The sequence below is a fragment of the Filicampus tigris genome, chromosome 2, assembly GCF_054856515.1.
Source record: "Filicampus tigris isolate MCC_2025a chromosome 2, RoL_Ftig_1.0, whole genome shotgun sequence".
Taxonomy (NCBI): Eukaryota; Metazoa; Chordata; class Actinopteri; order Syngnathiformes; family Syngnathidae; genus Filicampus; species Filicampus tigris.
The window spans coordinates 14,179,136-14,194,009 of record NC_141218.1 but is presented as its reverse complement, the minus strand read 5'-3'; the positions used below and the strand labels follow the sequence as shown (position 1 = coordinate 14,194,009).

At 39.3% G+C, this 14,874-nt stretch overlaps 1 protein-coding gene across 3 annotated transcripts in view; it reads right to left on the bottom strand.

Annotated features, from left to right (window-relative positions):
- Positions 1-10,634, bottom strand: part of gabra2b (gamma-aminobutyric acid type A receptor subunit alpha2b) — a 34,011-nt gene extending 23,377 nt beyond the window's left edge. Inside the window, exons 1-3 of one of the 3 annotated variants that reach the window (XM_086055790.1) lie at positions 10,557-10,634; positions 3,655-3,756; positions 2,357-2,472 (exon numbers count right to left, since the gene is read on the bottom strand). In XM_086055790.1, the coding sequence (XP_085911916.1) occupies positions 2,357-2,472; positions 3,655-3,756; positions 10,557-10,588 (250 nt within the window). In that variant the 5' untranslated portion in view covers positions 10,589-10,634. Of the gene's footprint in view, positions 1-2,356; positions 2,473-3,654; positions 3,757-4,087; positions 4,587-10,339; positions 10,481-10,556 lie in introns of those variants that run through there. The other 2 variants (XM_086055808.1, XM_086055799.1) reach the window with 2 other exon arrangements.
- Positions 10,635-14,874: the final 4,240 nt, after the last annotated feature.

Genomic DNA, 14,874 nt, shown 5'->3' with positions numbered 1-14,874 from the left:
GTTTTTTTTTTAAGACAGCAACTCAGTACAAGACATAAACAATACCATTCAAAAACCCCCCACTGAAACCTCAAAACCGATTGTTAACCTGAGCAGAGGTGGGTAGAGTAGCCAAACATTGTACTCAAGTAAAAGTACCGTTACTTCTGAATAATATGACTCAAGTAGAAGTAAAAAGTAGTCATCCAAATAATTACTTGAGTAAAATGTTTTACAAAAGCAACATGGCTCTTCAACCAAGGCAAACATTTGCCTATCCAGAGGGCGCGAAAGAAGAAAAAACGAATTTAGGAAATTTACCGAAACATGTTTCCTCAAGTTAGATGTTGCGTTCTTGAACGTTGAAATCTCCATTTGTTTAGGCAAACAAAGAAGACACTGCATACTGTAGCTGGTGTTTCACACCGTTTTTAAGGCTAACATGCTTTTGATGTGAGTCCAGGGGTGTTCCTCCTCTTCTGTGGCTGCATAGTCGGCATTGCTGCGAGACATTTTTGATCCGTTTCATCCGAAAACAACTCTTTCCCGCAGCTGAAGTTGAATATGATCACGTGACGAGACTGCAGGCCTCTGTGGCCATACGGCTACGTTTGATTGGTGAAACACAGTTACATGGTAGAGCCTGGCGCAGGTCTCTGACAAAATAAATGCGCCTTTCTCTGAGAGAGAGAGAGAGAGAGAGAGAGAGAGAGAGAGAGAGAGAGAGAGAGAGAGAGAGAGAGAGAGAGAGAGAGAGAGAGAGAGAGACGCGTACATACGCGGAGGGGATTTAAGTAACGGGTTCAATGTAGCCTAATGTAGCGGAGTAAGAGTATTGTTTCTTCTTCACAAATCTACTCAAGTAAAACTAAAAAGTATAGCGATTTAAAACTACTCCTAGAAGTACAACATTTCCCAAAACTTACTCAAGTAAATGTAACAGAGTAAATGTAACTCATTACTACCCACCTCTGAAACTGAGTGTGGGAATTTGTAAAAAAATTTTCATTTGAAAAAAAAAGGTTGTGTAATTCTACTTTTTTCTGCCAAAATGCTCCTTCATATAATCAAAATAACCAGAACAACCTGAAAAAAAGGCCAACACAATGCACAACCCAGATCGATGATCTACATAAACATGCTTCATATTGCACCTGGAGCCGATGCAAGAGGCTGTCTTTCGAGATACGAGCTGTCATTCAGCAATTTTTTTTTTTTTTTGCTTTAACTTGCAAGCAAAAATCCAAGATATGAGTGCTGTATGGTTACAGTGAACTCAACTCAATTTACACCAAGCAACAGTTTGGCTGGTGATGAACAATCATTAAAACAAGAGAATTCAAGCTGTTTATTGCCACTCCCAGTTAATTTTTACTGTCAAAATAAACATTAAAAAAATACGATTACACATTGAGCATTTAAAACATCCACCTAGCTCTGCCTTCAGTCCACCTAGCTTAACAAACAATGCAAAACATTATACATGGGTAACGAATATCCTCCATAGTGGTATTAAAACACCAAGTAACGGATAGTTGAACACAAAGAGTGCATCGACACTCGTATCTCGGGGCACCGCGATATATATTTGGATTTTTTTTTCCTTTTAAAAACTAAACATGACAGCAGTGTACAATGCTGCCAGGCCAAATAAGATCTGTTCCCCATATGGCTGCTCCTGGGCTGATGGCCCCAGGAATTTGAATTTCAAATGGCACCAAATCCTGAGGGGGCAGCTTGGCTTTGGAGTGAGGGGTGCGACTGGAAATGAGATGCCAACCATAGAATATGATGGGAGACGCGAAGACGGAGAGACACACCAGGGAAGGGCTGTTTCTCCTCAATTATCCAAATTTACAGCCTTTTGTTTCCTCTCCACCACGGGAAAATATTTTATGTAATAAATGTTTCACTCTTATTAGGATTTGTCTTTTTGATAACATGACTAAAAGAATCATTCGATTTTAAATGCACCATTTTACTCAAACTGCTCCTCAATAAATACATAATTTAATAAGATGTGTATTGAATAAAGAATTATCATACAGTACCCCCCAAAAATCTCATATCTTTCACGTTTGACAGTCCAATGTTGGTCTTTCTCTCTAGGAATATAATCTTAATGTTTTGTGTACACGGTGTGTTTTTCACTTCACTCTGTGCAAGGGGGGTGGGGTGGGGGTAATTCATGCCAAAGGTTATCTGTGCTACAAATGGTGATGTTAACTCACGTGTGTTCAAATGAACCGTCAGCCGTTCAAAACGTACACACACCGTTTTATAACAAAATGGTGTTCGTAATATTTAATAAAAGAAAAAGGGGAAAATTCATATTGACCAAGATATTACATTTTTTAAAAAACAAATGTTTTCTTACCTCCAAGACCAGGGCGGAGACGGTTATCATAGCCATCGAGCAGGCTGTCTAAGATGCGCGTGAAGAGGGTGATGTTGGTTTTGAAGGCATCAGATGTGGTGTCTGCGTTTACCGATCTGGTCAACAGACACATGATAGCAACATGATGAGCTAAAGGACCCTTCAAAAAACATGATTGTATTTGAAGGGTACTACCCAGCAATTCCCCCCAAACCTTGGATCATGAAACAAAATGTCCTTCCATTCTCATTTCAAGGCAGAACACTTATAAGTCATGTGATCGTAGAGCCAAAACGTAACTTTGATGCAGAAATGGAACAATATTGAAGGATATGGAGTGATGGGGAATGGTATTCGTGTAAATTGTGCAATATGTGGATGAAAAGTTTGGGATGATATTGAAGGATATGGAATGATGTGGAATGAAGTTGAATAAGTGGAATAATATTGATGATGTGAAATGATATTAAATGATATGGAATGATATTGAATCATCTAGAAAGATATTGGTGAAAATGTGCAATATTTTGAAGAAAAGTGTGGAATGATGTAGTATTGAAAGATATGGAATGATATAGAATGAGATTGAATATTATAGAATGATAATGGTGAAAAAAGTACAATATTTTGATTACAAGAATGGAATGATATTAAATTACGTGGAATGATAAAAATGTGTAATACTGTGTCATTGTGAAGATATAGCATGATATTGAATGATACGGAAGGATATTGAAACATATGGAATGATATTGAGATATTGATCTGAAATGATGTGGAATGATTGTTGGTGAAAACTGTTCAATAGTGAAAAATGTGTCATTTTTAGAACGTGGGAATTTTCCTAATCTTGAAAATCATTCCCAATGTGAACTGAATAAACTGAACATTTTAAAATTGGAATGGAAATTATGTGAATCTGTTATGTTGAATATGTCGCTGGGAATGAATAGGCCAATTTGTGGGGAAACTGTGAAAGCTTCCAATAAATGCAACATTTGCGCTGAGAATAATGTGAACATCATGGCTATGATGAATTGTTCATTTCCAACAAGTCAATAACACAACCCATCTGGCTCATCAGCACCATGCCTCCAGGTTATGGCCAGACTGAGGGCGCAGAAGGCGTAAACTGTCTCGACTTCGTGCACAATATGTGCGTCCACGGATTACCGAGAGGCGGAAGGTCCCTCGCGCGTGCACACAGACACACACACAAAAACAGCCAACACGCATCTCCTCTAGGCGTCTCCCTTTCACAAAGTCATGAATTAAAAAATTTTTTAAAAAAAACTCACCTGGTTATCCACCAAGCCACGAGCGCCAGGCAGGAGAGGAGCTGAGGCGCGCTCTTGCCGCTCCACATTGCTACTTCAACACCGACACGAGCAGGACGCCCACTGCAACCACAACCAGTAGATTTAAACATAACATACAGCTCATTGCATCGAGGAAATATTGAGATCCACGAGTAGAAAAATAAGGAGTGGACTCGGAGATATGATTGGCAGTAATTAGTATTCAGTGACACGCACCCACGCACTGCTATTGGCACAAAATACTGGAACATGTCAGGCCACGCATTTTGCGCCACCCATTAGGCCACAAGCGTGATGATCCATTTTCTAATAGAATAAGTGTGAAGGAGACGTAGAGCAGAGAAAGGAAGCTTCGCCCCCTTCTCCCACGCGTTTGCCGTGACAATGGAGGTGCCTCTTTGGTGTCACTCACCTCAAGTGCACAAAGTACCCACGGCAGGCGCGATCGTCGACGGTGAAAAAAGGAAAAAGTTAAAGCCAATTCCCAGCTTTCTCTCGATGTGATGAATGGATGGAAGTGTGTCATGAGAACAAACGAATCGTAGTCCCAGTCAGCTGGAATGCACCGGCTACCATAGTGGCTCCAATGAGGCAATTAAATGAAAGAAATGCGCTGGTTAAATAAGGGCGCGAATGAAAAGAAAATGAAATCAAATCAAAAAAATCAAAACAAGCAGTGTGAAGCTGCTGCTTTCAAAAGGTCTTGTGCAATATCATCTTGTGCTCTCGATGTGATTCGTGATTAGCAAGAAGCACATTGAGTCCCCCAACCACACACACAGACACACGCACGCACCCACGCACAAACACACACACACGTACACACGCTCACACACGCACACGTACACGCTACAAAGGCTGAGGAGAACACACACTGGGTCCTAGAGGTAGTTCCGCACTTCCCTAGCTTCTGTATAGCCTTTCTTGGAATGCGCGCACGTTAATTGATGTCGCTTCCGCTCTCTGTCAGTCAATATGGTAACGGGTTGATTATGCAAATTTGATCGCATTCTGAACTTTGCCGTGATGGAAGCGATGACTGCAAAGGGGATTTTCTGGCTTCAGGTTGAGCGGAAATGCTCTGATGTTTGTGCTGCTTTGAGTTGCTGGAGCAGAAAATCCACCATGGTGAGGAAACTGACACTCGTGTTGTTTTACGGCGAATTCCCGTCTATGTCCAGCAGAGGGCAGTGTGTGCTTGTCATAGCAGACAATAAAACTTCTTTTTGCTAATGTTTCAATTTATGATAGAGACAGTATTAGATAGTAGGCACACTAGTACCTCTAGTAATGAGATTCCTAATGTGACCTTTACAAAGATAATACGAATTAGTAGTGCTGTCAAACGATTAAAAATGTTAAACTAATTAATCGCAAAATTTTCCCATAATTAATCACGATTAATAATATTTTGAAACTACAATTTTTTACAAAGCTTGGTACCGATATTTACTAGAGTAATATCTTGGAATTAATATGGAAACAAATTAAAAGTACGTTTTGTTTCAAAGACTGTTAATAGCCTTCTTTGATCCTTGAATACGATTATTTTCCTGTAAAATACAACTGTTGAACAATACACTAAAGACATACAACTAATATAGTATTTGAATTTGGCTTTGCAAAAAGTGTGCAAATTATTTTGGATTTCTCCAATGAGCCATTGAGCAAATTTTTAAAGTAAAAAAAGTTCGCTTTTGTGACAGTCACTCCTGTCACGCCTCTAAGTTTGGCTGCAAAATGAGCAGAGGGAAGCTGCCACAGCAAGTAAATAAAACCGAGGTAACTGAGTTTTAAAATGCGTTAGAACATTTAAATTAATCTCCATAGTAACGATTTAACTTTAACAGCCCTACTAATTAGTTGTTTTGATCAAAAGTTATTATAGTTAACGAACGAAATTAAGTTATGCTTCTTCCCACACTATTGACTGTAAAATGTAATTTTGGTTTTGTTTTGCTATTGAACATCCTTGATGCTGTGTTTTTTTTTGTTTTGTTTTTTTTATATAAAATTTATTCATTCATTCATTCATTCAAAATAACAAACTAAAATTGAACAAACTAAACTAACAAAGTCTCAATATACACGCTAAGGAAAAAAAACAATCTGGGTTGTTTTCCTTACCCACGCACTGGTCTATGGATTTTGAGAAAATTGGGTTAGTTATACCCAAGGTTGGGTAAATTTTTTTGACGCAGAATACGGGGATGATGATTGGATTTTGGTGGGCTGAAGAGCCAAAGATGGTCACCATTCTGGAGTTTTGTGTATGAAAGTTTAAATAATTTTAATGTAACATTCTCAGAAAATGTTAATAATAAAGTTAACATCATTTTTTAAATATTTAGCTACACTGATAACCTGGTCACCACTTTACGTCATCACTATGGGTGGTTTGCACCCCTTGTTGGATCAAAGTCAAGTCCTCAATGCACTGAGTATAAATAACCCAACGTTGGTTCGGATTTTTGGGGACCCAGCACTGGGTTAGCTATTTCACCAAATTTGGGTTACTTTTGACCCAGCAGTTTTAAGACTGTAACGTCTTCAATTAACCTAACATGCATGTTTTGGAATGAAGGAGGAAGTTTTAAACACAGGATTTCTCCACTGTAAGGTGTGCCAACCACTACACTGTGCTGCCCGTATTCACTTTAAATTCTATTTTCTATTGTGGTTGTCGTTTGCAATGGTGTTTAAGGGCAATGTGTCAAACAGAGAATGGTTTGTAATATATTGCCCCTCTCTGCAGAAACATGGTACTTTTGATTGAATCAATAGACTCAAAGTCAAAAACCATCAAGTTTGTGCACATTGCTCTGTGCAATCTATTGGAGACTTTTGTGGGCTAATGGCCTGTATTACAAGTTGTGCATGCATACTGGTAATACGCACCATCATTACACGAACAACTAACTACCTTGCACATTTTCGGTGCTGTGGGATTGTGCTGTCATTATTATGACAATGATCAATGAGGCCTATAGTAGCACAGGCGAGAAGTTATTTATTAATGAAGCACCCGTAGAAGTTATTATGAAGTACTTTGTAATGAAATCGTTGTTTTGATACAATTATACCAGAGACAGGCAGTCCATTTGGTACCTTGGCCTTCGGTGGGACTTGTCCGAATTAATCCAGTAATAATTAAAAGTACGACCACTATCATGTCGCAATTATAGAAAACATTAATACTACATGAAAACGCAATGTAACAGCACAGCAGGCAACTGCGCCACGTGCATCACCCAAAGCAGTTCAAAATGATTTATCTACAGTAATAACATGACAAAAACAAACAAAAATACATCAATACATCATACTTGCTCCTGAAATTTGATGTGTGCAAAATCCATGCAGTACCCGATTTGCTAATCAAACTTGGTTTGCTCTGATTCAACAATTAGCGGAGGCAAACATGCTGACGTCACAGGTGGATTAAATTGACGTCACAGAAGGAATACATTGAAATCTGACTCGTTAAAGAAACAGTCCCATTGCTAAAGACTTAGTTACGTCAGCCATCACACCCGATTTTGAAGCCGCTGGGCAGATTACATCTACAGTACATAGCAGCGCAGAGGCTGAAATCTAACTAGGGGAAAAATATTAAGGTCCAGACAGTACTGGAAACAATGAAGCTAAGAGAAACAATAAAATATTACAAATTCATTGAACAAAAATTATTATTGAGGCTTCTTAGGCTAGCAGAGAGAGCCTTGCTAGGCCTGACCGAGCTCTGAAATTTAAGCACTAACTTCATCCATATCCATTTGTCAGACTTTGTGCCAACTGGGACACGCTCATGACATGAGTGAGTGTGATGCAATACGTTGCAATAAACGATGCGCTGCTGTAAGAGAACACAACTCAAGCAGTAAAGTTCAAACTATGTTTTGCGTGAACAATACAACACTGGTAGAACAAATAAAAAGGTTTCAGAGCTTTTTGCTCCCCACCTTCACCGTTGGACTTGATAACAGGCCCAGGGCTCACGTTTTTCGAGACGACCTGCCTCATTGATCACCTGTCAGAGGTATAGATTAGAGAGCAGATCAATAGAACAGCAGTGTGCCGTCTGAAGTGAAGTGCAGGGAGGCAATTGTGTTTGATAATGGTCTGACCCCCGAGGTCCATCAGTCTGTTCTGATCTGGGCGCGTGTGTGTGCTTTTTGCGGGCTTGCTTCGCCGCCTCTTAAAGGGGAAGTCAACCCAAACATTATTTTCCCCAAGAATATGTTCTACGCAGGTTATTAATATTGTGTTTGTGGAAGCAAAATCCACCCGTTTTTAGCCATCTCAAGGGTCAAATCTGTCACCTGAAAATGACGTCACAACTATTCAGGGCTCAGGTAACGACCAACCACGGCTCTGAGTAGTTGTGATGTCTTTTTCAGTCAACAGAAGTGACAAAATGGCCGCCCCCGGATATGGCTAAAAACGAGTGCATTAACTCTTATTCCACAAACACAATATTTATCAGAATGCCTTGTTTCAACTAGTGGGCTTGCATAGAACATATTCTTGAAAAAAAAAATGTTTGGGAATGTGCTGACTGATGATCCTCCACGTCTTGCCCTACCGCTGTTCTTATGGTTAGCAATTGCGACAGTAGCATCGGGCCTCAATAGAGATTTAATACACGGCTTTTGCTGTTTGGTTCTGTTCTTCTACAGCTTGTTCACATGTTTTGCTTCATACATACTGTATGTATACACGTATACTTACATATGCATACATTATGCACGTAAAAAGACTTCTACACACATTGCCCTCTGCTGGACAACCACAGTAATTCATCCCATACATACAAAACAGCAGGAACATCTGTTTCCTCACCATGCTTGATTTTCTACTCCATCAACTCAAAGCAGCCTCGTCACATCTCAGTGCGCTCTTACAGACATTATAGATCATACCATGCGTGATGATAAACATCATATCTACAATGTTATCTTTGATTTGATGCACGTTCGCCAGGTGCATACAAACCACGGTGACGTTTTGGGGACGCGGGAGCGTGAGTGTACAGTGTGTTGCTGTCAGATGCATGTCAGGCAAAGCTGGAAATGCTCTGCCATTCTCTGGCCTGTTTCCTCGGCAACAAGGCGTGAATGGTAGAAGAGCTGTTATGAGAGGCTGCAAAGATGAGGAGCCCAACAAGGGGCTATGATACTCTTAAAGGGATGTCACCCTTAAAAGAACCATGTCAAGTCATTACACAGTCAGAACCACAGTGTGATTAAAGAACCTGTCATCGACTCCTATTCTCAAACAGGGAGTATTCTTCATGGAACAAATCAATGATGCCTGATTAACTTGCTATGTTATAGTTGTCTTCTAAAATCATGAGACACAAGTCCACAATAAACATCAGTTTTACAGATGCCAAATGCAGGTGGTATGTGATGTGGTTATAAATTACATTTTTACCAGTGGATCAGATGTCATAGTAAAGGTCATTACAGCCACCTAGTGGCACACTTGTTTTTTTTGGTGTTTTTTTTACAGAGGGGAAATTTTATTTTTGCATGGTGTACAGTCTTTTATATCAGGGGCGTGCATGTGCCAGACTTTTTTTTTTAACCTTCAATAACTCTAATATAGTTTAATTAGTGAAAGTAATAACCACCCTACCTCTATTTAACATTGTATATACCCTGTTCATCGCTTCCATAAAAAACACAAATCTGTATGTTTTTCAGTAGAAATTTCTAGGAGGACTTCAACCACTGAGCCTACTGAGACGAAAGAAAAAGGTAAACTACATCAGCTCTCATGTTTGTGGACTTTTTAATTTTTTTTCTGTACAGATTTTATTTTGTTAGATGTTATGATTTGTTTTCTTGTGTCCCATGTTCAGATCTTGGTTTGGTTTTTGTCTGCATCTGTTCTCGTCAGCCCTGCTCCTTGTGTCAACTAATCAGCTTTCTTGAGCCACCGGTTTCTTTTCCAGGTGTGCCTCGTTGCCTCATCTGAATCTTTTTTTTCCAACTTTGTTGATTAAGTATTTTGGTGGATATTCCATGTGTCTTGTTTCCCTTTTTGTCTCTCCATTTTTTTTAAATTTACCCTGCACTCTTGCCTTCCCTCTCTTGGCCAAAATGAGCCGACCAAATTCAAAGTCGCATGGGAACAAATATGGGAATAGACTCACCACAACATGAAATACGACATGACTTGAGAAACGTGACTTGCGACAACAATGAACTAACTGACACAGACTGAACAAACCAGGAAACTAAACACAACCAAACTGACAAGACAACTACGGCACACATGGACAAGACACAAGTGGCTGGAAGGAGCTTTACCAATGCCAAACGAGCATGAAGCAAGACATGAACACGGAATCCAAGACAGAACAGTAAACAAAACAAAATCCGGTCCCCCAAAACAATGCAAAAGCCCACAACCACAGAACTCGACATCAGATGCGAGAAGGACTAAACAACGTGTGTAGTGTTGGATCGTCTCGTTTTAAGAGCCTCAAGCAACACATGGAAAAACAAAGTTCATGTAGAGTTCATGTTCTGCCATGGGATATCACCTTCAGAAAATATCATGCTTATGTCTACATAGCTGCATGCACCTTATATAACTCAATAAATGAATCACAGCTACGTATTGCTGATGAGAACAAAAAGGTCTGTTCCCTGACCTTAATGAAGCTGGTAATGTGGCAGCTTGTTGCACTCACTCACTCATTCGCCTCAGGTTACCAGGGAAACTACACCGAGCACAATTCGTCTGTATTTTGGGTGGTTATGTCGCATTTGCCGTCTGCTGACAGTAATTTAAAACAATTGCTGCACTTTTATCCGGGGCTAAAATTAACCGCTGAACACAAATAGCTGAGATAAACCGTGGGAACTCACACGTTTGTCTTCCACGGCTCGTTGGGAAACATCCCAAGATCACGTGACAACAGAACGGAGTTGTTACCCAGGAAATGTAAGCACAAGTTACCGAGGAAATTACAAATATTTCCAATGTGCTATTTGTGGGCACAGAGTTGTACCTTTGAAATAGTGACATGACAATCACAGTCTCGCTCTCTCTAAGTTACACACAATACTGCAGTCATTTTGATCATCTTTCACAATCTGCTGTGATTAATCATGGATGCGTGTCAGTTTGCCACTACGCTTTACAATTTCATCAATAGTGGCAAAAAAGAAAACAAAACAAAATTAGCATATAATGAAATTATTAAAAAATATATACATATATCAAAATAAAAAGAAATGAGAATAGTTAATACTGTGGTAAGACGTTTGTTTTTTTCTTGTTATTATTATTATTATATCATCAGCATCAGTTTAACACACAATATGTGAGTCGATATCCATGTGCATTTTAGAAAAGTATTTAATTGTAACTGCCCCCATAGTTAAAAAAAAAATGTTGACGATGATTCTGCTGCCAGCAAACAGCCACCAGATGGCAGAAAATCCACAATAGTGATTCGTATTGTCATAGGTTGGTTCTCAGTCTTCAGAGAATTCTTCAGTTTTTCTTCTGCTGAGCTCTAGTAAAAAATAGTAAAAAAAAATAAATAGAAAAAATAACAGCAATAACAGTATAATTCTTACACAGGTGCATGAGCATCTTATTATGCAAATCCACATCAGTGAAGTAAGATGACTATTACACTTTGCATGCGTGCCTAGTTGTCCAACTAAAAGTAACTGGACGACTTTGTGACTATATTATGTTCCAATGTGATAATTGTACTGTGTGATCATTGAGAAAAAGTCCTGATCTGTTGCGGTGATGGAGTGATGCGAAGTGGACATGTAATGCTTCACAGCATGCGATGATTAAATGCCTGACAGCAGGCAGATGGTAAAGCTAGCAGGAGTTCACGGCATGCTGATTTTTCGAGTTTATGTCACCACCGGTCGCTCTGTTGGACTGTGAAGGTTATGTTTCCATGATACACACACGCACGCGCGCGCACACACATACACGAACATATGTGGTGTTCTTCATATATATATATATATATATATATATATATATATATATATATATATATATATATATTATATAATTTTTTTATCACGCTTTGACCTGCAAGCAAATCTGCATCTTCTTCCGTCATGGCAAGAACTATAAGTGCACCACTTATAGTTATATAAGGGAATGAGAGGAGACGATTCAAATGGCAGTGAAACAAGTCGTCTGTGTTCACACCCACAACAGCGCAAAAGGTCTTTCGAAAATACGTCACGCTGCACCGACTTGCATGGGTCTGCGAAAATACCAAAACTTAGTCTAGCCCGCCCCTGCGCAGATTTACACTGTGCCTCGCGCCAGAACGTCACCTTAGCTTGGTCACTGGTTTTCCTCTGTCAGCCCTGATATCCTTACCAAGCATTGCTGAGCAATTTCCATTTGTGCTTTGTTTTCATGTCTTATCTTCTTTCTATATTCACACTTCTAGCTCTTTGCCTTGTGATTTTCCTTCATACTGTTGTTTAATAAATTGCTTGTTTTTCTCTGTGCTCTTCCTGCACTTGAGTCCTCTTTACTGCCCACACGGTACAGGTCTGTTCTCGTTCTTTAGCTATTAGCTACTATGTATGATTTTTTTTTAATGTCTAGAAGTACATACAGTATACTAAATTGGCAATTGTGTCTCATGGTGAAAAGACATCACAAGGGCTTTTTACTAAAGTAAAATATTCCATATTCTCCCATTATCCATCAATCACTTTAATTTTGAACAATCGCATGTTTCATTATATGCGGGTGTGTGAGGCTGTTTCACTCTCATTCTCTCCTTCTCGTCTCTTTTCTTGTTGGGTTCTAAACCATGCAGAACTTCTTATATCTGTTTGACGCAAGTTATGCAAGTTATGCGATATATTTGTAATACAGTATGCTCAAAGTCCATCTGTAAGTGTGTCATATTGTACTCTGAAGCCCAGTCTGTTTATCCCGCAAATAAATGATCCAATCTATAGTTATCTTCCCTCCTACTGACTTTTCTTACATGTAAAACAGGCGGTTACAACGGTTGTGCTACTGTGAATTGATTCTTTGCATCTCCTCATCTAAGCAGGTATTACGCAACTGCAAAGCGCATCAGGTGTGTGTTGGTCTTAAGCTCACCTGTGATGCTAATGAGGACAAGCGCTATAAAAAATGGATGGAGCATAACAGCATAAATGATTATTTCATTTCTGTTCTGTTCCAGGTACAACAAATACACTGTAAAAATGTTATTTTCAGGTCATAAATGGTGGAAATTATCTATCCATCAATTCATCCATTTTCTGTAGCAGAGGGGCCTGAGTCAAGATTCGAACCCAGAACATCCCGACTGAACACAGAAAAAAGGTGATAGAAAATGCTATCACATTGGTTTTTTTTTCATTTTTGAAATAAATAGAATTCAGGTTTAGAAATTGGACTTTACACAGATTTGAGTAGCAGGTATTTTTCATTTTTTGCAAAATGTCATTGATCCGATCCACAAAATAAGATATAACAACAAACACAATCTCGTTCACTCCATGGACGTTCTGTGCTGCCATCCAAGGTCCAAGGTTTCTATACAGTCAGAATTTTTTTTTTAACATTTTTTTTCCAATATTGTTGTTTGTTTTTTGGGGGGTGGGGGGTGGGGTTCTCATCCATTTTCTTTGTATTGAGTGCTTATAAGCGTCTTTGGGGGAGTTTTTATTATTTTATTGTCACATTTTATTGGCACATTTCAATGGACGTCAATTATATGCAAATTTTCCCCCGCGAATAGTATGGCTCGACCGTACAGTACATAAACAAGTTGTTTAAATAGACTGGATAAATTAGTCCATCTTCTGATCGTATCGGTGATCTTTTTTTTTTTTTAACTCACTGATCAGTGATTAGCTCCTAAATCCTGATCGTACTAAAGCTGATTCGAAACATCCACTGGAGAGTGTTACACCAAACAGTATATAGTATTTAATTCCCCCACGAATGCCCCATTTTACCGAATTAAGATCACCAAGCACAAAAATGTCCCAAACAATGAAAAAAATAATGATGGGAAGCTGACACTATGATAAATAAAGCCTCAAAGCTTCTCTGTTGCAGCTTTAGAGGCATTTAATGTGAGAGGAGTTGGCATTTTTCTGGCATCATGAGCGACATGCCTGAAAGAAAAATACAAAGAAAGGGAAAAAATCCACACAGTGCAGCGTTGGCAGCTCCATCAATCATGTGCACACGTATTTAGAGCACATAAACAGCAAACATCAATCTGTTGTTGACAAGCTCGTCATTAGGACAAGCCTGGTCTCTGTTTTTGTGGGGAGTTCTATTCTGCGCGTGGTAGTGGCAGGCAGACAGAGAGGGAGCGAGTGGGAGAGCGGCAGCAGGGCAATAACGGCAAAATCAATTTCGCACATGACCGCGTTCAGGAGAGATGAGTGGCAGCCGGCATCTTGATCTGTCTATCAGCCGGCATGTCTCTCACTGTCGTGACAGCATCATCCCTCGTGTTAGACAAACAGATAGACAGGGGCCAACGACGACAACTACATGGATGAAGAAACAAAGCACCCACCACATGTTGAGCCGACACACGCACTGCGCCTATTCCGTCTATTGTGTCGTGTGCGTCTGCAGATGGATGCATATTAAAAGTGAGCGCATTCCAGGGTTCTAGCAGAATAAAGCCTACAAGTTTCTAAAATTAAACTGCACATGGAGAAAATGTAGAAGTTGAGCCAATATTAAAGGCAAGCAACTGTGGTTGCACAATTTCATTACTGCCACCTTACAAACATTAAATACGAAATTATTATAACAGTTTTAGTTGACACTATCTGGACAAGCGTAATGAGATACTTGATCATTTGAACTACAGGAAGTGAAAATTGGGGCCCCACCAATATTTGGTCCATAAAATTCTGATAACCGATTAAACGGCCGATTAAAGAATATAACATGAATAAAACTATGACAATTGTGACAGTAAAAATGTGAATTACATTCAGAACGGTTACAATACTTTGTGATTTAGTATTTGTTTGAAAATTATTCACTGCCATTGACAAGTAATTCCGTTTTTTCAACGGGGATGGGTGGGGAAGCGTCTGATGCAATTCCATTTTAAATTTCAAACTTGGAAACAACTTTACCGATGCACGACCACCTGTAGATGACATTGATGCCCCAATTTGTATATGAGATCAACAG